This window comes from Marmota monax, unplaced genomic scaffold (genome assembly GCF_021218885.2).
Source record: "Marmota monax isolate L192 unplaced genomic scaffold, Marmota_monax_Labrador192_F-V1.1 WCK01_AAM20220418_F8-fsc00011, whole genome shotgun sequence".
Classification (NCBI taxonomy): Eukaryota; Metazoa; Chordata; class Mammalia; order Rodentia; family Sciuridae; genus Marmota; species Marmota monax.
The window spans coordinates 25,524,740-25,551,987 of NW_026693082.1; the positions used below are offsets into that span (position 1 = coordinate 25,524,740).

The 27,248-nt window shown below is 33.1% G+C and overlaps 1 protein-coding gene across 3 annotated transcripts in view; it reads right to left on the reverse strand.

Annotated features, from left to right (window-relative positions):
* Positions 1-2,694: 2,694 nt before the first annotated feature.
* Naa16 (N-alpha-acetyltransferase 16, NatA auxiliary subunit) overlaps positions 2,695-27,248 on the reverse strand; it is a 56,892-nt gene continuing 32,338 nt past the window's right edge. For 2 of the 3 annotated variants that reach the window (XM_058582606.1, XM_046454188.1), the window contains 11 exons: positions 26,460-26,532; positions 23,783-23,952; positions 23,303-23,455; positions 18,548-18,676; positions 10,686-10,899; positions 9,500-9,693; positions 8,761-8,869; positions 7,946-8,044; positions 7,306-7,449; positions 4,610-4,707; positions 2,695-4,029 (listed from right to left, as the gene is read on the reverse strand). In XM_058582606.1, the coding sequence (XP_058438589.1) occupies positions 3,832-4,029; positions 4,610-4,707; positions 7,306-7,449; positions 7,946-8,044; positions 8,761-8,869; positions 9,500-9,693; positions 10,686-10,899; positions 18,548-18,676; positions 23,303-23,455; positions 23,783-23,952; positions 26,460-26,532 (1,581 nt within the window). In that variant the 3' untranslated portion in view covers positions 2,695-3,831. Of the gene's footprint in view, positions 4,030-4,609; positions 4,708-7,305; positions 7,450-7,945; positions 8,045-8,760; positions 8,870-9,499; positions 9,694-10,685; positions 10,900-17,823; positions 17,975-18,547; positions 18,677-23,302; positions 23,456-23,782; positions 23,953-26,459; positions 26,533-27,248 lie in introns of those variants that run through there. The other variant, XR_006853842.2, reaches the window with a different exon arrangement.

Here is a 27,248-nt window from a genome sequence, read left to right on the forward strand (position 1 = left end):
TTTAAGAAAGCGATAGACACTCTGAAGAAAAGTGGGGCCTTGGAGCCAAGAGCCCATGGGAAGAGGTGCAGCATCGTTTTTTTGGACCCCAGACACCTCCCTTTTAATTACTGCTTCTTTCTTCCCCATATATACGTGACTGAGAGCAGGAAGGGGCAGGGGCACAGAGGTTAACTGTTAGCAACCCAGAGTACAGAAGAACACAATCTCAGAGGTTAACCCTTAGCAATCCCTTGCTCTCTTTGATAACCAGTAGTCATCCTCTCTTGACCCCCATCCTTCATACCTACACTGCCTGCCTGATCCTTACCCCTGCCTCAGTTTGCCGAGGAACTGCTTTTTAGCAAAGAAAGCATGGGGCACAGAGGTGGTCAGCACAATGGACCCATTTAATAGAATTGTTCTCTTTACCTCATGTTCCTACCACTCTCATCTATCCCCTAACAATCTCAGCAGCTTGGGAAGCTAAGGCAGGAGGATTGCAAGTTCAAAGGCAGCTTCAGCAACTTACTAAGACCCTGTCTCAAAATAAAAAATTTTAAAAAAGGCTGGGGATGTAGCTTAGTGGATGAATACCCCCGACTTCAATAAAGGAGGAAGGAGGGAGGGAGGGAGGGAGGAAGGGAGGGTGGGCAGTGGAAGGGAGGGGAGGGGAGAGGAGTGGGGGAAGAGATGGGAGAGGAGGGGAGGGGAGGAGAGGAGGAGGAAGGAAGGAAGGATAGGCTGAATAATTCTTTTCTTCTTTCTCCATCACAATTTTAAAATGTGTGCAATTCCAATGATTTTGTCAATTTTTCTCTGTTATCCTCCACATAGGAAACTGTTCAATATACAAACAACACTCAACAAAATATTCATAATCCTTAACCTACAGGAAAGTACCTGGTACACAGAAGATACTATGTTAGAAGAATTTGCTTTAAAAGGTAAGTTCCACAAGGATTTTGGTCACTTCTCCCCATTTTGCCCTCTTTCAGCAGGAAGTAGTTGGGAGATGTCATCACCCATTTCTCCACAGAAATGTAGAAATTGACAGTGGGGGAAATGTAACAGTGATCCACTTTATGCTTTGAGTATAGCCCTTGCTGCTCTAAAACTGACACTTTTTTTTTTTTTTAATCTGTCCTCCCTGATCTTGGGGCAAACAGGATTCCTTTGGATCATCTCTTCAAAAACCCTCTGTTCCCCATGATGGGCAGGAATTACAATTTCTGGGACAGAAGTACTCTCTGTTTCTACTTTGCTATGAAATCAATAAAACTTCTTCTCTTTCCTTTTTCTCAAAAAAATAAAATAAAGGGAAATGCCAACAGGCATTAAGAGAGCACATCTGTATCTCAGCAACTCAAGAAACTGAGGCAGGAGTATTACTAGTTTGAGGCCAGTCTCAGCCAAGTCAAGGAGACTTTGTCTCAAAAATCAAAAATAAAAAGGGCTAGAAATGAAGCTTGGTAGTAAAGCAGGCCTGGGTTCAATCCCCAGTAACCAAAGTTCCTTAATCTACACAAACTTTCAAAATGCCTACATTAAAATATAAATAAAATTCACCCTGGCTTCAGGCAGGAAAAACAATGGAATTCACAAATTTATCTTTATTATTTCACATGACACACATTGTTCTAGCAAGTCCACAAACTACAGTCTGACCTGAAGATCAAATCTGGCCCAAGGCTTATTAATGCAAATAGTTTTGGGTTGTTGTTTTTTTTTTTTTTTTTAAAAACAACCACATCCACCAATTTATCTACTAGCTATGGCTACTTCATACAACATCATAATTAAATTGTTGTGAGAGACCAATAAAACTGTCAAAGTTTAAAATATTTACTACCTGTCCCTTATTGAAAAACTTTGCTGACCCTTGTTCTAGCTAATAATGGAATCTAAAAACCTATTGTGGTTCTTTATCATGTAGGTTTTTGCCTATTTAGTCAATCACAGTACGCTTTAAATCTTTGCATCTTGTCCCAGAACAACAGATCTTTTGCTTTTCTCTTGAGACTAGATTCTTTCTGAAGTATCTGGATCTCAAATGCCTCTTTTCAGCTTAACCTTATTCTCCTTCAACTTCCCTGAAGTTTTTAGGCTTCTCTCAAAAATGAATGAAGGAGGGTGAGGGACATGACCCAGCCTTATCCTAAAAATGATCACTACTCAAGTTCCAAATTTATGACATTCATGTTATCTCAAAGCAGAACAGGGATAGAATACATACAACCTCTATCCACTGACTGGATTTCTCTAATCCCAGTGTCCCTTACCTTGCCTTCCAAACCTTTCAGTGTGTAATTCAAACCTAACTCCTCATACCTCAACTGTAACTGCCTCAGAACTATCAGAAACTCTAAATGATCCCAATAGAATACTTTTTAAAAGTTGCTGTTAAACACAATTTCCACATTAATTTTTATTAACTGGCATCTTTACACAGTGGCATTCTGCTTAATGTAACATGAAGAATGTATTTGCCAAGATATTTCATGACAAACTACTAACTAGTATCAAAATTGTTAAAACACTAAAGAAATTAAACTGCTGTGGCATCAGAATATATGTGGTAGGTGGTTACTGAGAATTACCATTTTTATGAATTTGAAAAGATTAAGAAAATTTAAGTTTCTACTCTGTCAAAGAATATTTTACAAAAACGTATTTTGACAGTATGAAGCATAAACACAAATATCAATAAACAACTGTGTACAAAATAATTTATTATAGCATTATCTAGGTTGGCATTATTTTACAGTGAGTTTTTCCACTCTCAGCAATTATGAATGTAAAGAAATGAGGGTAAAGGAAAATTATTTTAATTAGGACTGTTTCTCTAAGTAAAATCTCCCTTTTGAGTTTATATTTGCTTTAAGAAGTAATATTACAGATACATTTACATAGTTCTGAGACATACTGAGTAATTCCATTACTGTTTTCTATATAAGATACAACAAAAAGCTACCCACCCCCAAATACTGTTCAATAATGATTTAAGAATTAAGCTGATGATAGCTTAAATTCTCATTTTACTAAGAGATATAAAAATGCTCTTAACAGTTATTGCATTGCTGTAAGAGTAACAGTGCTTCATTTTTATTTGTATTCTACCCTATCATATTCCCTTGAATCAACACTTCTCACTTGTTAACACTCAAAGCAAACCCAGTCAAGAAAGTATAATTCTTGCATGTGGATCTTTAAGAGATAAGCAAAAAATTTATCAGTGAATTTTCATGATTAAGAAACAAACTAATTTTCTTATTCTCAATCATCTACATAAAAGTGGAATACTCTTATTCAATTAAAAAGTTTAATTATATGAATATTAAAAACAAAATGGTAAATCATGAAAAGATGAAAAAAGGGTAAATTATATTTTAAAGCAAACCTCAATATCTGCCAAGAGGAATTTCATATTTTAAAATATAAACACTTTAAACCATCCCCCCCTCCAAAAAAAACGCAAGCAAATAAACAATAAAACAAACCAATAAGAAAGGGGATCAACCACAGATCCTGAGACCAGGATCTAAAGAAAATAATACAGGAAAATTATATATGAATCTAATAAGAAATTATCCTAAGTATGATAGAGAAATGACAGCAACTATCACAGTGCTGATGATTTGGGAACTGAAGAAACCTATACAACAAGTACTTTTAGGAGACGTTCGTGTAAACTGGAAGAGTTTGATAAAGAATAAAAGAAGCTTACAGAATACTCCATTTAAAAGTTCTATCCAAATATTTCTTTCATATCTATATTAAAATGCACCCTGAAAAAGAAACCCTGATGTGAATTCAGAATTGAGTCTGTTGGAGTCAACTTTCTATGAGATTTCAAATTTCGTTTGCCAAGACATCATAGTTAGCTGTATGGTTCTGTGCTGCACCGGGACTGTGGACTTCATTCACAGCAGGCAGGAAAGCAGGTGTAAAAGGAAACAGGTTATGACAGGCCATCCTATATTCTTCATACTGGGAATTACAGCTTCCAAAGCTGCCATCAAGCAGTGCCTCAGAAACCTTCATTAAAGTCTAATGAAACAAGGGGAAAATAAAATTATTTAAAGAAAAATTAAAAGCTAATAATAACTTTAATCAAAAGATGCAATTTATTAATTAAACCAAGAGAAAGACAAGGTCTCACTCTAAAATAACTTCTTATTACCTACAGTAAGTAATAACTTCTTACTACCTACAGTAAGTAATCCCCTCAAAAAAAGAATTTTTAAAACCAACTCTTCAAGGCCTTAAAAAAGGCAGTAAATCTAATACTTAAAAAAAAAAAAAACTAAAACTATGATAATTGAAAATAATAATGTACATTTAATGAGTGCTTACTGTATTTCAAACACTAAGTACCTTCATGCTTTGTTATACCAGTTAACTCTTATACTGACTCTGAGACAGGTAGAAGTCTACTTTCATTTTTAACTTCAAAATAAAGAAAAGAAAGCTAAAAAGATAACTTACATAAAGTCACACAGCTAATAATTAGTGAAGTTGAGATTTATATCAAGACATAACTCAAAAAACCTACTTAAGAATTTACATTGTAAAGACACATTTTGTTAGATAATTCAGCAACAATATATCAGCCTATGAAAATTCTTACCTTTACATTTTTATCTTTTATAGTTTCATCCAGTCTAGTGGCTATAGCAATTGCTTTCTCTTGCCTTGACTTGTCCAGAAAATACATCATTTTAGCACCTGAAATTCCATGACATTTCAAGATGAGTAAACGCTAATAAGGCTTATATTTCAATCTGACTTATACTGACCAGCAACTTCAAACATGGTTTCAATTGTTAACCAAGTGGGGGCTGAAACTGACTCCCCAGCAGTTCAAATTGTGACATATCTTTAAAACCTTCAGTGACATCCCATTGAAAGCCTGGGAATACAATGAGAGTACTGATGACAAAACACAATGAATCAGAAATTTTTTCCTTCAAATTTCCTCTGCTCTTATTACAAAGAAATAAAAATTTTACCACAACAACACTGGTTTACTAACTTCCTCTCCTTTAGAGATTGTTATTTAAAATGTAAATTTAAAAAAAAGTATTCTGTGGCATCAATCACCCTTTCAGCCAAAAACATAAGAAGATGATACCCAAAACTAAAATTTATTGTCATATAGAGGAGTCTGGTTGGGGAAAGAGGGAAAATGTTTGCATACCCATTCATAAAATAATTTTTAATAACTATTTATAAATAAAATCCAATTTATATTTCTCCTGTAAATTACATGGTATACTTTCTATATTCATTTTTCTATTGAATTATTAATTTTATATTATTGTTGATTTATAACAGTTCTAGAGGGGTTTTTTCCTTTCTTTTTTGTCTGTTACATATCTATTTTTTCTCAACTGGTCTTTTTTCTTTCTTTATGATGTTTTACTTTTATATGGTGAAATTTTTCTCTTCCTTAGAATTTCATAAAGTGTTTAGAAAAGTATTTCCCACAATTAAAAAAGAAATGCTAACATCGATGTTCATAGCAGCACAATTCACAATAGTTAGACTGTGGAACCAACCTAGATGCCCTTCAATAGATGAATGGATAAAAAAAATGTGGCATTTATACACAATGGAGTATTACTCTGCACTAAAAAAATGACAAAATCATGGAATTTGCAGGGAAATGGATGGCATTAGAGCAGATTATGCTAAGTGAAGCTAGCCAATCCCTAAAAAACAAATGCCAAATGTCTTCTTTGATATAAGCAGAGTAACTAAGAACAGAACAGGGAGGAAGAGCATGAGAAGATGATTAACATTAAACAGGGACGAGAGGTGGGATGGAAAGGGAGAGAGAAGGGAAATTGCATGGAAATGGAAGGAGACCCTTATTGTTATACAAAATTACATATAAGAGGAAGTGAGGGGAAAGGGGAAAAAAACAAGGGGGAAAAATGAATTACAGTAGATGGGGTAGAGAGAGAAGATGGGAGGGGAGGGGAGGGGGGATAGTAGAGGATAGGAAAGGCAGCAGAATACAATAGACACTAGTATGGCAGTATGTAAAAACGGATTGTAACCGATGTGATTCTGCAATCTGTGTATGGGGTAAAAATGGGAGTTCATAACCCACTTGAATCAAATGTATGAAATATGATATGTCAAGAACTATATAATGTTTTGAACAACTAATAATAAAAAACAAAACAAAAAAAGAAATGCTAATATCCATTATACATCTTTTCTTGAAGAGAAATTCTCCTCTGCTCTTATAACAAAGAAATAAAAATTTTCAAGAATTTGTCTTTTCACAGATACCAGAAATAAGAAGCTTCTCTTTATCAAAAAAGCTTAAGTTAAAATATTTAACTATATGGCTTGTTGCATAATTATGTTACGACATATTGTCATCTTGTGAATGTAGCCTAAAATCCTTCCTATAACAGGACATAAATAAATCTTCAAGATAGAAAACACAGAAACCGATAAAATTTCAAGAAAAAATAAATTACTATAACCATAACACACAATGGTAACATTAGAACTTTCTTATGTACTTCCTTTCAGTTTTTTTGTCAAACGTATTTTTACATAATTGAGATTATATGTTCAATTCTGCATACACATTATAAAAGCATATACTACTGTTACTACAAACCCTTTGAATAAACATTACTTAAAATGATGTTCTAGGAAAACGCAGTATTTTGCTTTCTACCAAACTATCACTGTTTCCCCTATTACAGGACATTCACGACATTTGTTCCCATTCTTCTTTCCCCATACTTACAAATAGTGTTTCATAACTATCTTGTACTTAAAAAGCTCTTTCTTGCTTTGATTTTCTAAAGTTATTTACAAAAGTGTGACTAATAAATCAAAATTCATAAGTAGGGCTGGGGTTGTGGCTCAGTGGCAGAGCGCCTGCCTTGCACATGTGAGGCACTGGGTTCAATCCTCAGCACCACAAAAAAATAAATAAACAAAATAAGGATATTGTGTCCATGTATAACTATATATATATGTATGTATGTGTGTGTTTGTGTGTGTATAAAGTCACAAGTAATGTGCAGCTCTTGATAACAATAACAAATTACTAAGTGGCTGGGCCAATTTTCACACAAAACAGCAAAATTTTAAGAGTGTTTCACTGGCCACATCCTCACCATATTCTCCTTTTTAACAAAAAAAATTTCTACTACTCTGAAAGACACAATGGTATTGTGTTCATTTCTTTGTTTTCTGATAATCAGTGAGGTTAGATATCTTACCAAATGTTTGTTTTTTACCACATTCTTTTTTCCATAAACATGTTAACCATGACAGTTTCTGAATACAAACCTGAAAGCAGATGCTGAAGAGAGGTAGTGTTATGTTTGAGAAAATCCTCATTAAAATTTTCTAAATCCTTGTTGACAAATATTTTCTGCATTTCTTGAGATAAAACCTTGCTCACAATGTCTGGAAGATTACTATGATCAGACACTACAAAAACAAAAACATTTGATTTTTTTGTTTTTCATCTGTGCTTTGAAAAAAATCAGTTATAAAACCTTTGTATTTAGTGTTAAGTTTTATATATTTTATAAAGTAAAGTCACAAGTCAACATATCACTCCTTTGGAATATAAATAAATACATTCTGGCCTCAAAAACACTAATTTCTAGGGCTAGGGTTGTAGCTCAGTGGTAGAACACCTGCCTCACACACGTGAGGCCCTGGGTTCGATCCTCAGCACCACATAAAAATAAATAAATAAAAATAAAGATATTGTGTCCATCTACAACTTAAAAACATATTTCAAAACACACATTAATTTCTAGCATTTTTTCAGCTAGTTTAATTTATAGATATCTTCATTTAAATATGATAAGCATTACCTCTTTATTGTTTTTACATCATTTCAAGTTTCTTTAATATCCAGATAAATGGAAGACAGGTCATATTTGTTTCTCAATGAACATTACTTTTTTAAACTTACCATATTTAGAAAACTTAATTAGACATTCATGTAACCAAGGGTTATTACTGTTGATAGCAAAAGCTCGTTTGACAGACTGCAGCATTAACAGAAACTTTCCTGTATCAGGAAAACAAAAATAGCATCAATATTTGTTTTTTTCTTCACTTTAACATTACTTAAACTCAATAACAAAATGTTAATTTTTTTTATAACATTTGAAAGCAAAATTCAAAGTTGATTTGGGTTATCAAATACTCCAAAGGAAAGCTTGAAAAATCATGAAAAACTGCTTCAGGTAAATAATCTGCATTATTATTCAAACTCTTCTTGTTTGGATTTGATTATTATGTTCTAATATATATTATCCAGTAAGTTTTTATTTTGTTTTGATACTGGGGATTTAATCCAGGTGTGCTTTACCACTGAGCTATATCCCCAGCCCTTTTGTTTTTCATGTTGAAACAGGGTCTCACTAAGTTGCCTAGGACCTCAATAAATTGCTGAGGCTGGCCTTGCAATCCTTTTGTCTCAGCCTTCTTGTCTCAGCCTTTGGAGCCAGTGGGATTATAGGTGTGTACCACTGCACCTGGCCCCAGAAAATTTTGAATAGCAAAGGAAAAGGAGATAAACAGCCTTTGTAGAAGTCCAAAATGGAACTCCTAAACAAAAATAGATATAACAAAGATTAAACTGAATACAGTCACCAATATAATTAAGGATTAAAAAATTGAACTCAAGACTAGGGGTGTGGCTCAGTGGTAGAGTGTGGAAGGCCCTAAGTTTGATCACTAGCACAGCAAAACAAAACAAACAAAAAACCCCTTATTTATTACCTTTTCTAAAATATATTTCAAATGCTAATAGATGAGTGTCAATGTTATCAGCAACAAGATTCTTAAGAGGTATAAGGAATTTGATGGCTTCTTCTAATGGATTTTCTACCTATTTTAAGAAGCAGAAAGAAAAATTTTTATATTTAAGAACATCAATACAATTCAAATGACCCCTAAAATTTTACATTAATATACATCTAAAATAATTCGGTGTTTTTCATACAAATAAGCAAGAAAACATTTAAAAACTATTACCTACAAATTAACTCAGTGTGTAGTCAATAACTTCCAAAACAGATTTCATATACAGATGTGAAAAATTGTGCTCTATATGTGTAATAAAAATTGTAATGCAGAATCACTGTCATGTATTTAAAAACTAAAATTGATTTTCATAAATAAATAACTTTCAAAACAGATACAAACTATATTGTTTCCATGACTATAAAACCAAGGTAACTTTATAAAGATTTTTTTAAAAGCCTAGTTAAAATTATTCCACAGACTAGGAAATGATATACCAAGTACTTACAGTTCCTTATATATACTATAAATACTTAAAGTAAGGAGACAAATATAACAACATTTTATAATTGAAAAAAATTAATGGCAAATTTTAAATACTTAATATTAGTTTTATATAATGGCTTCTGATTTATAGATTTAAACAAATTATGTTTATAACCAGAGCAGAACCAAACAGCATAAATTTTACCAAATAAAAGTAAGCTTATCTTACCCTTTCTAATTTTTCAGGTATAAGTTCTTCCTTAAGGCCACTAGTTTCTTCTTCTTCATCATCTCTTTTTTTCTTCTGACTTTTTGGCTGACGTTCCCTTTCTGCATGTTTTCTCTCTTCTTCTAATTTAGCCTTTTTCTGAGCTCTTCTCTGCTTGCTAAGCATTTTCTTCAATTCTTTAGTTGAAAGGTTTTCTGTAAATAGTCAATGAACAAAAATTTCTAAATGCTATATGAATATAGAAATGAAATCTTAGAAATTTGCTTCCCTATTGTTATTTTTCAAACATTCCTAGATATTAACATTCCAGTGAATAAAAAGTTGTACAGATAGTCTTCTCACTAGCACCTTCATTCCTTTCTTCTTTGTAGTGCTGGGGACAGAGTCAAGATGCACTTTTACCACTGAGCTGTATTTCCAGCCCTTTTTACTTTTTATTTGCAGAAAGGATCTCACTAAGCTACCCAGACTGGCATTGAACTGGTGATACTCCTACCTCAGCCTCCAAAGTAGCTGGGATTATAGGCATGAAACCAAAGTATCCTGCTCAGGCATTCTTTCTTTCAATAAAGTAGGTGCAAGAAATTTTAGGAATATGTATTTTTCCCTAAGTGGCTCAAATCTATTTTCAGTTACAATTTTAAAGAAAGCAACTCACAGATATTTCTATTTTTCCCAAACTGATCTTGCTGAAGATAAAAATAAGACTACAAATCATTTTATTAGGGTGACTGAGAAGCACCAGCTACAGAGTATCAACTCACTTTTTTTTAAGAGAGAGAGAGAGAGAGAGAGAGAGAGAGAGAATCTTTTTTTTTTTGTAGATGGATACAACACAATGCCTTTATTTTTATGTGGTGCTGAGAATCGAACCCGGGTCCCGCCCATGCTAGGTGAGCACTCTACTGTTGAGCCATAAACCCAGCCTCTCACTCACTTTATGTATCAGTTATCTAATATTGTCCTTACATCCACTTGACGATACATTTTTTTTCTTAATTAACTGTTCTTTTAATTATACAAATATATTGGGAAGAATGAGATAATTAGATACACACACACACACATTGTATACTAATCATACCTTAAACATGTGACAATACATTTTTCTAAGTACTTTATTTATGACATTCTGAAATTTGATGCTCCTTTCAAATCTTTTTAAAGCAAGTTCTTTTTCAGTTACCTGAATTTATTTCTTGTTGTTTGCTTTCATTGGTTAGAGGATTATCATATAATTTCAAGTATATTTCAATTGCTGATCTAGCAGCTTTGAAATAAAAGGCATGTCTTCTGAGAATATCTTCTAATCTCAAAAGGTCAACATAAGCACGAAGGGTCATCTTTCTCATGCAGTATGTATGGAAGTCAAATTGATCATCCGTTATCTCAAAAAAATGCTTAAAAACAAAACCACAAAATTATACCTTAGATTTATGTCAATAACGTCTGCCTTTTGAAAGAAAATTATTAAAAACCCAAAAAACAATTTTAAGAATCACAATTTCACTTGATTGCTTTCTCCCACTTTAACGTTATAAAGGAATTCAATTTGAAATTTCTCTTCCTAGAATTCATCCCCACTCCCTATAAATCATGTTTTAGGATGATACTCAGCTTCTATGCTAATAAGTCAAATGATCAGGTTATTGTTTAAAATCCAGATACTAGTACATATTGATATTTTAGTCTTAATAAAATATTTCTTTTGTATTCACTAAAAACCAACAAGACTGAGTTAAAGAGAACTCCAAATGAAGACTAAATATATATATTTAGGTTCAAACTAAATGTTACAAATCTAACTGCTCTACTCAATCCTGAGCTTAGGCAAGGCTTATTATCTCTATCCCCCTCTGTGGCACAAGACCTAACACATAGCAGACATTCAATAAGCACAATATCTGCTAACTCTCAAGAGATAAGCTGCTTATCAGGCATGTGAACTTAAATGAGTCTTTTAATTCCCTAATTAATTCCCTTAATTATTTAATCTAGTAGGAATAAAGAAATCTACACAGCCAATTTCTTGAGGTTGCTAAAGGATCAAGAACCCTTTTTAAAGTTCACTCTCAATAGTAAAGTTATATACAGATCATTTTGGTTCTCTTACTCAATAAGTAACCACATCTATCCATGTTTCATTTTTTGGAAATTCTTAATCTCAAGTCTACATATAAACAAGGATAGTAACTTCTTCCTAACGATAGAGCTCAAAGATTTTATTCAATTTTCCATGGCTCCCCAAAAGATTAAAAACTAATTCCTTCCAATGAAAAGAGAAAATTACTCACCTAGACCTACAAAACAATTTTATAGTTCTCTCTCCTGCATGCATTTCTACCTCTCATTCTTTCTTTCTTTCCCCACTTTAGCTTCTCTAAAATCATACAGAAAAGTAAATGATTCAAAACACCAATGTAAATCAAGTTGTTTATACTACTTCATGTTCCCTCCATCATGAGGGTCTAGTAACTTGCTGTGCAGGACATGTTAGTAATTATCCATAACCATTTTAGTCATCCAGGTAATTAGAAACACACTATACATATTACATTAAGTACCTAAGACTATAAGACAAGTATTCTAAGATAACAGGAATAGAGGTACAGTGTGGAGGACAAGAAATAGAAAGTAAACATTTCACATTAGTTTATACTTATTACTGAAAATTCATGCTTTAAGGGTGTTATTTTGAAAACTATTCATCCCAACAATAAGAAAAATAAATTCATGATAATAATTCTAACTTGGTTTTACTGGTTTTTTAAATCAAAGGGTTACATATTTCAGAAAACTGTTAGTAGTTTTACTTAATGTAAGTTATATCTAACACCATTATAATACTGACTGAGGAAAAATGGCAGTACTAAAAGTCATGGAACACACAATGAGATGAAAAAACTTAAAAAGATTTCAGGGCATTTTTAAGCTGAGAAACATATAAAAAGGTAGATGACAAGCTTCAAGAAATATTCCTAGCAGCTTAAGTAGACATAGATTTTAGGGCGAGTCTTGGAGGGAACATATGAAATCACAAACATTTAAGCCGCCTCTTTATCAGTAACAGCCCATAGGCTGCCTCTCTCCAGTTAATGTCTTCCATAAACAGGGTAACAAGTTTATCCCAGTTTGCCAGGAAGCTTTTGCAGTTTTCCACTGAAAGCACTGTGTCTTGGAACCATTCACCCACTGGCAAATGTGAGTAGTCAATCACTACATAGAGTAAGCTAATGGTGGTAAAAAGAATACTGCTGGATTATATCAGAAAAAGCAGAATATCACATCTATAGCTTATTTATACTTTTGCTTTGGAAGAAAAGACAGTAGTGCAAAATATTATATAAAACAAATAAATTACCTTGAGTTGATCTTTTTTTGGAATATAGACACAGAAGTTACAAACATAGAACTGAGGACCTATATAGCCTCCCCTCAGTCTCCCTCAAAGGTTACAGCTTACAAAACACAGTTCAATATGAAAACAAGAAACTGACACTGGTACAATATGTGTATACAGTTCTATGTGAATTTTTATCATGTATAGACTCATAAAACCCTACCACAATCAGTAACTACTCCATCACCACAAAGTTTCCTTTGTACTATATCTTGGACTGATTTTTTTTAGTCTCTAAATTTATAAAACATAAACATTTGCTAGATAATGAAAACAGATGAAATTAGTTTCACTGCACTTCTAGGCCAAACACCAAGGGTATGATAAGGTCATCTATCAGCTCACTACAGAAAACTAGGATATCCAAACCTTAATATACAACTCATGCCCTGAACTCTTTCCCCTTCATCTTATATACTAGTATTCTTTCTCCCCTGCCCCCATTCTTTTTGGGGGGTTGCTGGCAGAAACTAATGAAACTGTCAAAATAGGCTTGAATCAAATTAAGTCAGCAAAGAATTAAGAGGTCATTCACAGCTTTAGAGTGTATTTACTTTAGGAGTTTTACATTGGGCCCTCTCTTTTAGCCCAGATTCTCCTGTCCATCACTTCTCAGCATTCCCAGATAAGACTATTAAGAGCTTATATGTAGAAAAGCAACCAAATCCTCTGGAGGGTTGTAGCTCAGTGGGAGACCACTTGCCTAGCATGTATGAGGCACTGGGTTTGATTCTCAGCACCACATATAAATAAGTAAAATAAAGGTCCGTTGACAACTCAAAAAATATTAAGGAAAAAATCCTCTTAAAAAGTAGTAACAACTAGAGGAATAAGCAACTTTCTTTTATAAAGAATCTGTCATTAGAAAACATGTGAAAAGGCATAGACACAAACCCACATAAGTATGCTTATATGATACTAGACAAAGGTGCCAAAAACACACATTAGAGAAAAGATAGCCTTTAAATGATACCGGGAAAATTGGAAATCCATATATAGTAGAATGAAATTGAACCGCTATCTCTTACTCCACACAAAATTCAATTCAAAATGGATCAAAGACCTAGGAATTAGACAAGAAGCCCTGAAGCTGATAGAAGAAAACGTGGGCCCCATACTCCAACATGTCAGCTCAGGAACTGACTTCCTTAATAAGACTCCTAAAGAGCAAGAAATAAAATAAGACAATAAATAAGATGGCATCAAATTAAAAAGCTTCTTTACAGCAAAGGAAACAATCAAAAATGTGAGGAGAGAGACAAAAGAATGGGACAGAATATTTATCCTCCGCTTCTCAGACACGCCATTAATATCCAGGAGACACAAAGAACTCAAAACACTTAACACCAAAAATACAACCCAATCAATAATTAATCAATAAATGGTTGAAGCAACTAAATAGATACTTCTCAAAAAAAGAAATACAAATGATCAACAAATATATGAAAAAATGTTCAGCAAGTCTAGCAATTAGAGAAATACAAATTAAAACATTAGATTCATCTCACTCCAGACAGAATGACAATTATCAAGAATACAAGTAACAATAAATGTTGATAAAGATGTGGGGAAAGGGTACATTCATACATTGTTGGTGGGACTGAAAATTGGAAACCATTGAAAATTGTTGTTGAAAATTGCAACCATTCTGGAAAGCAGTATGAAGATTTCTCAAAAAACTAGGAATGGAATCACATATGACCCAGCTATCCCACTTCCCAGGAGATATCCAAAGGACTTAAAATCAGCATACTACACTGACACAGCCACATCAATGTTTATAGCCAAGCTATGGAGCCAACAGATGAATGGATTAAAAAATGTGTACGTATGTGTTTTGGAGTATTACTCAGCCATAAAGAAGAATGACTATGGCAACTGTGGTAAATGGATGGAACTGGAGACTATCATGCTAAGTGAAATAAGCCAGCCCCAAAAGTCAAAGGTAGAATGTTTTTTCTAATATACAGAAGCTAATCCAAAATAAGCAGGGCGGGAGTGTCAAAATATAAAAAGAATAGAAGCAATATTAGTGGAGTAGACAAAGGGAAATGAAGGGAAGGAAGGAGGGATGAAATAGGAAAAGACAATGGAATAAATCTGACCTAACTTTCCTATATACATATATGAATGTACCACAATGAATCTCACCATCATGTACATCTCTAAGACACTATTTAAAAAAAAAAAAAAAAAAAACTATAATATCAGAAAGATCAGTAGAGCAGAGGGAAGGGAACCAGAAGGAGGGAGGAGAGAAGGGGAAGGGGAAATACTGGGGACTAAATTAGAACAAATTGTATTCATTATGTCAAAATGAATCCTATTATCAAGTATAACTAAGAGGAAGCAAACCACCCCACCCAAAAAATAATAGAAGTCTTCAAAATCTATACTGCACAAGGCATTCTCAACACACAAAGAAGAATACAAGATGTTTTGCTTTCCAGGAGTATATCCCTTTTATGAGCTGTGTCCACCCGCCCACCCCTCCCCCAATCATGTTGCATTCCCAACCCCCAGTACCTCAGAATGTAAAGGTATTTGGAGATAACTGTCAAATAATTAAATTAAAATGAGGTTCATTGGAGTTTTAAATTTAATCCAATTAAAAAAAAAAGAATGCATGTGTCAATTTGATAAAGATTAAGATGCAACAGGTTTTTATCTATCAGAAATCCTAGATCAAAGAATTAGAAATATATATATATTATTTGCCCTGTTTTGCATATTAATCAATACTGTAATAATGAGAACTCAATCATTATTTTAAAAGGAAAAGAAAGAAAACAATTCTTGAAAGGCAAAAATAGTTCAAATGCTTTTCTAAACACAAGTTCATCAAGGTTGTTTTGCTGGGTTACATAACCTTATATATACTCTTTAAAATCCTACTAGAAGGGCAAGATAAAGCCAGAAAAATCATTAAATAAACATTTCTAGAATTCTAATATTTCAAATTACATTACTAAAAACTCATAGTAATATATATCCTTGTTGAAAGTGCCTTCAATGGAAGAATTATTGAATACATTCTTTTTTTTTTTTTTTAACTTAAATTATTATTATTTTTTTATTTGAAACAGGTCTCACTAAGTTGCACAGGCTGGCTGGAACTTGTGGTTCTCCTGCCTCAGTCCCTAGTAGGTGGCATTACAAGTGTGTGCTACCACACCTGGCTTGAAAAAGTTTGGTTTCTGTTTGGTTTTTTGTTGTTTATTTGGCAGTACTGGGATTAAAACCAGGGTCCTGAGAATCCTAGTGTTCTACCATTGTACATTCCAACCCATTTTTTAAAATTTTATATTGAGCAGTTTCTTGCTAAATTGCCCAAGTTGGTCTCAACGTGCAATCTTCCTGAGGAGTTGGGATTACAGAAGTATGCAACCATGCCACACTTGAATGAATTCTTGAAGGCGAAATAAAGACTAGTCAGTCCTTATTCCACCTTGTTTCTCATTTACTTCTATTTTAAAGGTATATCGCAATTTTATTTTTTGAAAGATGTTCATTTCCTTATTAAATATTTAAAACCCAACCATAAAGTAACTTGCAGATATTTATAATAAATCTTTGAAATTTGTAATTACTTCTAAATCCTTTCAATAACATCATTAAGAATTTTCTTTTAGATTACATCAATTTTATTAGACATTAGGCAGCATTAAGTTTTCAGTCAATAAATATTTAATGATCCTATTTGCACTAACCACACTTCTACATATAACCACATAAGTAAAATACACATCACATATTAATCATAAGAGTTAAGTCATTTTTTTCCTCATTTTTAACTGATGTATTATAATTACATATAATGGTGGGATTTGTTGTTCATACATGCACATGATGTAACAATATAATTTGGCCAATATCATTCTCCATTATTTATTTATAGTATGGATATGTTCATTATAAAAGATTAGGTTACAGGTGAAAAAGTTGGCTCTTTTCTTATCTGTTTTTAGATCTTCCTATTTTCAAATGCCAACAGTAAACTCTGAAAAGACAGTTAAGTGTAGAGCAATTACAATTATGTAACATGACATAACGGTAATTAAGAGATGACATAAGTATAATTATGAAAGAGTGATTTCTGCCATGTTTTAACCTTTGGTAACCAAGAATTTCTTATAACTTTTTTCTTCAAAAATGTTTTCTACTAATTAAATCATTTATTGAGGAAGTTTACCGGATATTACAGAATTTTCATTCCATGCTACTTAACCAAAATCACTACAAATTAAGGAAAAATAATCCAAATAAAACACAGCAATAGAAGACCCACTTATATTCTAGCAATTCTCAAAAAACAGTAGAAAGAACAAAGCAATATAGGAATTCATAGGAGGAAAATGGGATTTAAATTTGAAATGTTCACAATTATAAATGATCCTAAGGATATTCAAATTTCACTTAAACAGAAAATTTGGTAGGTTCCTAGTTACAGTTTTGTGAAATTACTAATCCATAAATGCCTAACAGCCTCTTCTTTCAGAAAACAATTTACTTCTCTCTGAAAATGTCCTGGTTAATAAAAATGTAGCTTTCCTTAATAACAAACAGGACACTTTTAAAATGAGGACATCTTAAGGAGTGCCTAAACATAGTTTTATAGAAATGAGGCCTAATTTAAACTAAAATGCCTGGCTACTTCACATATCTTTCAAGTGTTTTTACATTTTTCAAGGAGAAAATGAGAAAGATTTTCCCTAGAGATATAGCCATCAAGGTTTAAAAGGGCAGGAAAAACAAACAAAAAAACCCCAAAATAACAGTATTTGTATAAAGCCTCTGGTATAATCCTAGTCCGATTCCCATCAAAAGCCACCCCTTAAGATACAGCCTTCCTTTTGGGTAACAGCAGAAATTTCACATGGGAAGAAGGCCAAAGTGACTGCCATGGTGCAGACATCAGGCTCACCTGACTACGATGCCTGTGGTTTTATACTGCGTCAGCAGGGGAAGAGTGGAAGAGTGGTGCCGAGCGCCCCCACAACTGAGGGCTGCTGAGGACTGCCTCAGGGGTGCGTTTGCGGCTCTTTTCCTCCTGTGGTCCATGTGGAAGGAGAGTGCTTCAGAGATGACAAAGAACAGGAAAACAAAAATTCACACAAAGGAAAAGAAAAGTCCCCTCTCTAAGGCACATCACACACACAATTCTAAAAGCAAGTAATAAAATAAGCCTGCAAACCGGCCATAGATTGCTGTACAGAGTACTGAACGCAAGAACAAATGTCCTGGGAAGACGAACTGGAGAGAGGCTGACTGCGGACCAGATCCTGACATTTAAAAGGGAAAAGAAGTTGCCATCAACTGTGTGTCCTCATAGGCTAGTGACGAAAATCAAAATATGGCCCGATTAGGAAATAGAAATTTTTGACCTATGTTAATAATAGCAATGATAATTTATTAATTTCTCTTCTTCCTTCAGACAAAAAAATTTAGACATGTCAAAGGCATAACCATTTCAGGATCAAAAAAAGGAATCATTTTTCACAACTTCTGAATGTTTGGAATATTAAAGATTGAGAACTGTTTTCACAATGAAGCTGAAGTAGAAGAGGCAGATGATCACATGTAGAAATCTACCTGCTTTTCTTGCCACCTGACAGGAGAAAACTGAGGTCAAAATTGTAACAACTTACCCTCTCTACTTCATGGCATTTTTTCAAGGCATCCCCATATCTCTTTAGTCGCTGATAAGCTGAAATGCATTCTGTCTGAAACCACATACACTGCATTTCATTTAGATTTTCCATAGCAGATGTTCCTTCCTGAAATGGAAGCATTGATAACTATAGGGGACAAGCAATAACAGAACCTGAAATTCTCATTTCTTTAAACTATGGCTACAAGTATCATTAAGACAATAGTAGCAATTAGAAAACATATTAAATGTGCTTCCAAAGGCTCCTATTGGTTTTAAATTATATAATGTCTTATTTTTTCAGTTTTGTTTGGGTATTCAATACTTTGCTTTATAAAAAATTCTAGATCACTAAAGTTTAGCATTTAAATGCCAAGCTTTTATTTAAACTGTTTAAGGCAATCCTAAAGTTTTACCTATCTTCTGCCTTTCTTTTTCTTTTTTTCCTGTTATTTAATCCTTCCCTGCTAACTCGAGATGACTATTATACATATGAAAATTGTTGAATATCTTAGTAATAGTTGCAATGAAGCTTTTCAGTTTCCCAATCTCCTTCCTCCAAGTTATGCTGCTACATGTTGTCTCTCTCTGTCCCTGCATATCTGCTTCTAACAGCACTGTCTCTTCTCTGCAGTGTACAAACAAAACTAACCAAATTCGTTAAGAATATTTGTTAATTCAGTTAGGCTTGCACATGTTCATAATCCCAGCAACTCAGGAGGCTGAGGCTATTGAATCACAAGTTCAAGGCAAACCTCAGCAAGTTAACAAGACCCTATCTCAAAATAAAAAATTAAAAGGTTTAGGATATTGCTTGGTGGTAGAGCACACCTAGGTACAACCCCTAGTACTGGAATGAAGAAAAGAAGGAAGGAGAAAGGAAGATAATTTGTTAATTCAGGCTCAGTAGTAATTCTGAGAGAAGTATCAGACACGAAATACCTAGTTTCAGTGCCAAAGCACTGGGATTTTGTCAATTCAGAAGAATATATTTGAATTTGATTTGACGTTTTTGGTACTATGGGTTGAACCCAGGACCTCATACATGCTAGGTAAGCACTCTACCACTGCACTACACTCCCCAGGTCTTTTATTACTTTATCCTGAGGCAGGGTCTCAACTAAAGCTGCTCAGGCTGGCCTCAAACTTGTGATTCTCCTGCCTCAGTCTCCAAAGTAGCTAAAATGAGAGGCATGTGCCACTGTGCCTAACTAGAAGAGATTTACTTTAAATACATGTGCATGACCCCAGGAAAGATGGCAAAGGTGCAAACAAAAATAATTTCAGTCTTCAGTTCTTTTAAACCCCATTTCAGGTTATCAGTTCAATTCTTATGATTCATTAAAAGTCTCAAAACTGTGAATAGAATTATAGATATATTTTATTTCTTCTTTTTGACTGTGTATATTTTCCTTTTCTTGATGATTGCATGTTTTTATAAGAAAAATGCATTACTTTCACTTCAAAAAGTTCACCAAAAAGAATTACCAAACACGCATGAGCAATTCTCTACAATTCTAAACTGTGAAAAAATCTTTTAAGAAGGAATTAAGAAAACTTCACCCATTCATTAGCAAGCAAATATAAGCTAATTATTCAGGGTCATTAGCAATACCCTTCCCCTGGCTCAATGTGTTATCCACTACACATTATAGATTCACCTAACCAATGAGTCAACATCAATAAACTGAACAAGCTCTCTGTATAGCTAGACAATTTGTCCAAAGTGGATGACCAGAGGCAATTATGTTAAGAAAGGTCAGCAACAGGTTTGGTGACTACTATCCTTAACCAATTCCTTTCAACCTTCTTTCTCATTCTCCTATGCCTATGAAGACATATCATGGTTGTTGTTATTTTTTAAGTCCCTAGACTTATTTAACTTAAGTTTTATATACTAATTTTTAACTGTATTGTACTTATAATTCCTACCTTGGACTTTCAGGTGGTACTTTTCTCTAAAAATACAAATGCTTTTATGGCTATTCATTGTATTTTCTTCTAATCTTTACACCAGTGTGTAGTGGAAAGTTCACTTAAGAGCTTGAGTCCTAGCACTATTTATGATGTGACCAAACATGTTTCAAGTATTCTCTTCAGAACTTCAATTACCTTGCTGTAAAGTGTCAGGCACCTGAGTAAGTGCTATATGGATATAAATGTTGCCGTTTTTCTAATTTTACTTTCTCTCCTAATACATATCTTACTTGCTATTCCTCTCTCCAACATGACTTGTCCTTGTACCTGCTATCAATGCTATGGCATCTTGAGTTTTAGAAACACTAGTTATTGTAGTTTCTGCTACACCACTCTTGCTGATTTGACATATAACAGAAGTTTTAAAATCAAAGACATTTGAAATAGAATCCTCACTCCAAATGAATAATTAGCTGTGTTGACAGTCAGTGTGATACTTGATCTCTCTAAACATTTTCTTTACTGTAATATAGGATTAAATGAGATCATGTATACAAAGTACTTAACTCAGTAGTTAAAAGAATATTAAAGCTACTTTTACATTTCCCTTTACAAATGGTAAACAAATTATTAGCATTACTGTAAATATTGGATGTTAGGCTAGGTTATATGAACAAAGATTCTTTTTATAAGAAACAAATGATAAATGTTCTATAGGTATAGACTTTAGTAAAAATGAGAGAAAAGGAGGCAGATAAAGTGAGGACATAAGTACATATGTGAATGTATGTGTGTGTCTGTGTGTGTGTAAAAATCATTTGTCAATATCTAGTAATTTCAGACTTCAGCGTAGTTAATGGGTACAAATGCTACTTACTGTTATAATTTGCATTTGTTGATGGCTGGTGAAGTCATCTTTTTTGGCCATTCTATTTTCTACCTCTTTGAACTAATTACTCATATACTTTACCCAAATTCATAGTGTGTTTTTCTTTTTCTTTCTGAGTTTTTATTTTTATGATATAGTTCCATGACATCATTTTTCCAAGTAGTTTAATTTTTACAACAGAAGATCAAGCTATTCTGTACTCCTAAATTATATGAGATTATTTCTTAAACATATAGACAAAATTAGAACCTAGTTAACATTTAATGAAGTTATAACATTTAGGTGGTATACTGGTGCTGCTATATCTGTGATACCTTAGCATCACAGGTCACAGCATTAACTTATTTTCATCCTAAGAACATACTGACAAACACCAACACTAAAACCTTTCAATTTTGTACATAATGTGATTTCAATTTTATACATAATATGATTATCTGGAGATACAAGTTATTTATTCCAAATGGAAATCAAACTTACCAAACATGGTTCCCTCATTATTCTCAATATCACATTTAATGTGCACTGGGCAATTATTTCAGTGAATTCTTTGGAGTTCTTTATAACACTTTGCCATTCTTCAATTTTCCCTGTTTATTTTCTCATTTTGCTTATAGTTATTTTTTGTTATAACATTTAAAATTTAATATAGTCAAGAATATCAATTTTACGCTTTTGGTATTTTAAGAAATGCTCCTGAGTGATTGTATTTGATCAGTGCACACAGAATGCATATATGGAGGTAGTATACTGTACACCATTAATATGCACAATTATTACTTGTTAACATAAGTAAATAAATAGATCTAATCCTCCTTGCTCCTTTTAAAGAATGAAAAAGAAAACACTTCCTACTTAAAGCATAAAGAATATTTCTTTAGTCTAAAGACAGACTCCTATATTTTCTTTCAAAAGTTTGAAAGATTTGTTTTCCTTATTTAGATCTTTAATCCACTGGAATTAATCTGTGTGCAATATAAGACAGGGATGTCATTTAATTTTTTTTCAACATAGGTAACTAAATGCCCCAGCATTATCTTTTCATCTACAATTTTAAAACTACTTCTGGCTAAAACAGGTTTCCAAATACATGTGAATCTGTTTCTGGGCTTTCTGTTTTTTAATCTACTTATCTTGTTACTATAAACATATAATACTTTCATAACTTAAAATAAAGTCTACATAGGGGATTGGGGTTATAGCTTAAAAGTATAGTGCTTGCCCAACATGAGCAAGGCCTTGGATTTGATCCCTGGCACTGCAAAAATAAATAATAATAATAAAATCTATATAGAAAAGAGTATGAAAGGATAGAGAAGCAAACAAAGGAATGGACATTGAGCTCAACTTTTGGTGGTAAAGGGGAGAGATCAGTAACTGAACCCAGGGCCTTGCACATGCTAGGCACACACTCTATCACTGAGCTACATCCCCAGCCCAAGCCCAACAATTTGAGAGAACTTAAATTCCTGAATGTAACAGAGACTAGTAGTGCACAAAAATTAGTTTCACAGGGACTGGGATATAGCTTAGTTGGTAGAGTGTTTGCCTCGCATGCACAAGGCCCTGGGTTCAATCCCCGCACCAAAGGAGAAAAAAAAAAATAGTTTCACAGAGAATGGACTCTCTGAGCAGTTCTGAAGCTAGACAATGAAAGAGAATTAAAAAGCAGTCACAAATTACTAGGGAGACAAAGAACTTGAGATATAAACCAAGTTTTACACATTCAAGAGTATAATATATTGTCTGTATTTTTAAAGGGTATTTTTAATCTTGCTATTGCTTTTTAACCATCCCCTGCCAGAAACACATAGAAACTTACAACCACGTGCCGTATTTAGGATATAAGCTAAATAAGATTTTTAAAACATCATAAATCATCATAAAAAACTTAAGTTCAATTTTACTAATTCAGATAGTTACATGCTCATAAATGCTATTTCCTACCCTTGTGAACTTGGAGCACATCTCCTCTGCTTCTTTTATCATATTTGCTCGAAGCATGTATTTTGCACATTTGGAATTGATGAATCTATCAGCTGTGTCCAAAGACTGGGCTTCATCCATCCACTTTGCAGCTTCCTTGAGATTACCCATATGCTGTAAGAGATTAAAGCAGTTAAAAGTCATAGCTATGATCAAGAAAATACAGGTATAAGCAGGAAAAAATTATAAACTAGAAATTTGTCACCATTTCTGTATAATTTATCTATAAATCTAGATAATTATAATTCACATTTACCAAAAACTAAACAAAAATGACTAGCACTGATTACATAAAGTATATAACATAAAACTTCTTAGAGAATTATTAAAGTATTTTTAAAAAGTATCAGGGTGCCCTAGAAGTTATTACTGTATAGAAACAACTCCAAATGTTCTTAAAATTGCTGAATCATCAACTATTCAAAAAACTTAAAACTTTACCTTGTAAATTTTTGCTTTCATATAGAATAATTCTATTAGAGTTGGAGTACTAGCAATTGCAGCATTGATATAATCCAGAGCCAAAGAATATTGCCCAAGTTTATCAAAGTGCTGTGCCAGGAAATACTGAACCCAGAGTAGAGTTGTCGGGGGCTCCTTCTCCCCATTCTCTGCAATCAAATAAATACTACATTATTGTGAGGAAGAATGTTAAGTAAAGCAAATCACATACTTCTCTCCCCTAATTCATAATAAAATTAGTAGGTATTATAATAAAGAGTAAAAACTCAGCAAAAGTTACCAACTTCATCAAAAAGAGGTATGACTTCATCCCATAATGTTCAAAAGGTGTCAGACAGTCAAGGAGAGAAACAAAATTCTAGTTTGACAGCCTTCTAATCTCAACCTCCCTCTTAAGAAACAGTGCATAGGGGTTATGGCTCGGGTAGAGCGCTCACCTACCACATATGAGGTACTGGGTTCAATCCTCAGTAACACATTAAAAAAAAGAAACAAAGTTATAAAAAAAATTCTGAACATTAAAAAAAAGAAGAAATGGTACTGGGAAAAGAATAAAATATCAATCTCATTCTGTGAATTCTCAGGCTCAAAGCAAAATGCAACAAGTTCAGGAAAAGTCAAAAAAGGTAACTTGTAGAAGAGACAACCACTGCAAGACTTCACCCAAACTGCCAGGGCTTAGTATTTTCTATGCTTTAACACCAAATGAGAGAAACACAAAATTGAAGGGTAGGCTTCACCAGAAGAGGATACACCCCTAACAAGGTGGAATATCCTTGCCATGTGACAAAAATATAACAAGCGAATACACAGCTTAGGCCCTCTATCAAAAGCTGTCAGATACCTACAATTAGCTGAGCTCTATCCTGCTCCACCCAGCATCCTATACCCTCAAGCTATAGAAGACCAGATAAAGAAGGTCTCAAAATGGATTTCAGAAGAGAAAAATATATCAGTCTAACATGAGGTAAAGAGAGTTTAATCATCCATACTACATGAGAACAAACAGAAGGTCTCCTAGTATACTTAACTAATAAAATGACAAGACAATAGAGCAAACACACTATTAAATTAATTAAAACACAAATAACAAAAGTAAACAGTCAAGCAATTAACCTGTTCCTCTTACATAAATGTATTTCAAGGGAACTAAATATATGATAAAATAAAATTATTTATAGAATTCCAGGGTTGGGGGTGTACTTCAATGTAGAACCCCTGCCTAGCAAGCCTGAGGCCCTAAGTTCAATCCCCAGCACCGCCACCCTGCCAAAAAAAAAAAAAAAATCCAGCTAATAAATAAAAAAAAAATGACCAGAAGAATGAAATAAGGAATCTAGGCAAGACTCTTCAATGGCTGCTAAAATCCTCAGGTCAGAGGTTCATCTGGAACCTTTTAGGCACATTAGGCTGACAAGTAATTCTGATCAATCTTAACATCAAAAGAGAGACAACCAGAATGCCTCATGACTCCCAATGTCATACATCAAGCACAAAAAAACCACCTGTAAAGTATTCAAATAAAACTCAAATTCAAGCAAGCCTATAAATTTAACCATCTATATAACAAGAAATATGAATGGCAGTAAAATATATTAAATGATAACATAAGAAAGTCAGCCAAATCTAGAATACAGGATATTCTATAAACAAATGACCTTTTAACAAAAGGCATTTTTTAAGGGGAGGGGAAATTATTACTCTATATTAAAAGAACTTAAGAATATAACTGAATGCAAAATGTAGACAGTAACTGAATCTGGACTCAATAAACTAATTATACAAAGATTTCATTTTGGATAATGGAGGAAATCTGAATGTTAACTAAGTATTAGATATTATGGTATGAAGTCAACTTTGTATGGTTTGTTTATGTATGTACTTATTTATTTATTTATTTTTAAAGCCAACGTCTCTCTAGGGCTGGGGATGTAGCTCAGTGGTAAAACGCTTGCTAGCATGCATGAAGCCCTGAGTTCGATCTCCAGCACCACAAAAATTAAGACAAGATCTCTATTCATTGCCCAGGCTGGCCTGAATTCAAGATCCTTCTGCCTCAGCCTCCCAGGTCAGTAGGATTACGGATGCACCAACCGAAACAGATAATCCTGAGTTTTAAACAGACACAAGGTATTTATAGGTGCAACAATATGTGTGGAACTTGCTTTAAATATATTCAAAGAATAATGACATGAAAAAGTCACATAAAGAACCCAAACTAACGTTATTTACCATCTATGTGACTGAAAACATGCTAGGGAGGTTCTCTAAATTAAATTACTTTGATTTACATATACCCCTAAAAAAGAGGGGAAAAAGGACATTATACATACTTAAAAGTAATACAAAGTAGAAAAAGTAGAGAATTTAGAGATTTGAGGAAACTATATTTCAATTAAACTGAATACACAATCTTGGACCTCTCAAGTCTGTTTCCTTGTGTTAAAACAGAACTAACTCTCATTCACAGGATTATGGAAAATTTATATTAAATAAGATTGAAAGTACTCTCATTTCATTCATTCACTAATTCAAAAACTATTTAGTAAGTAGCTATTATGTAGCGCACACATAATAAACATAAAATGGTATTACTATGATTAAAAATGGACTGAAATGAGAAATTAAATTCCAATTCAATCTAATTTAAACTTACCATAAGGACTAAAAAAGTCACACGTTTTAAGAGAAGCTTCGTAATTAGTAACAAGTTCTTGGATTATAGAAACCTGTTAAAGAAACATTTTTAAAATTTATTTTATTGAGTATCAAGAGTACCATGCATGATTTTATATATATGTATATGTGTATGTATATATATCTTTTAGTTAAGGTATTTTTAATCACTAGATTAAATTCGATTTGGAGAATAATATACAGTTTATTCAGAACTACAAACTAACTGCTTCTTCCCCTTTCCCAATAAGGCTTCAGGGAGAGAGTGAGAAAAAAGAAAATACACTGCTGTCTTTATGAAAAGTAAAACAGCAAACCTCAATAAATTCTTATCTCAAGAAGCTGTTTGAGGTTTTGAAGGTCAAATTATCACTATAATACCTACTTTGTGCCAACAAATACATTTGTATAATTTTATTAATTTTAGCTTTCTGTTTTGTAAAGCTAAAAGCCATCATATAAATATACAAATTTTCTAAAATGTCACTCCTAGAAAAAAAATCAAGTGAAATGAAAATAAAAATGTCTAAAGTTCACTAGTAAGATTAGTATAGGCAATGAGGAAATAAGATATAAGATGGAACTTATATATCAGTGGAGAAAATGTGAAACAAACAGGATGTGAGAAAACTAGATACACCATATTTTTAGTGAAACATCAAGGAATGAATGATCAAAGTGGTATAAAGTAGATACAGTCTTAAAAAAACACAAAGATTGCTTAATTTAAAAACATGGTTCTCACTGTTGACTTCACAGAAGTACATAA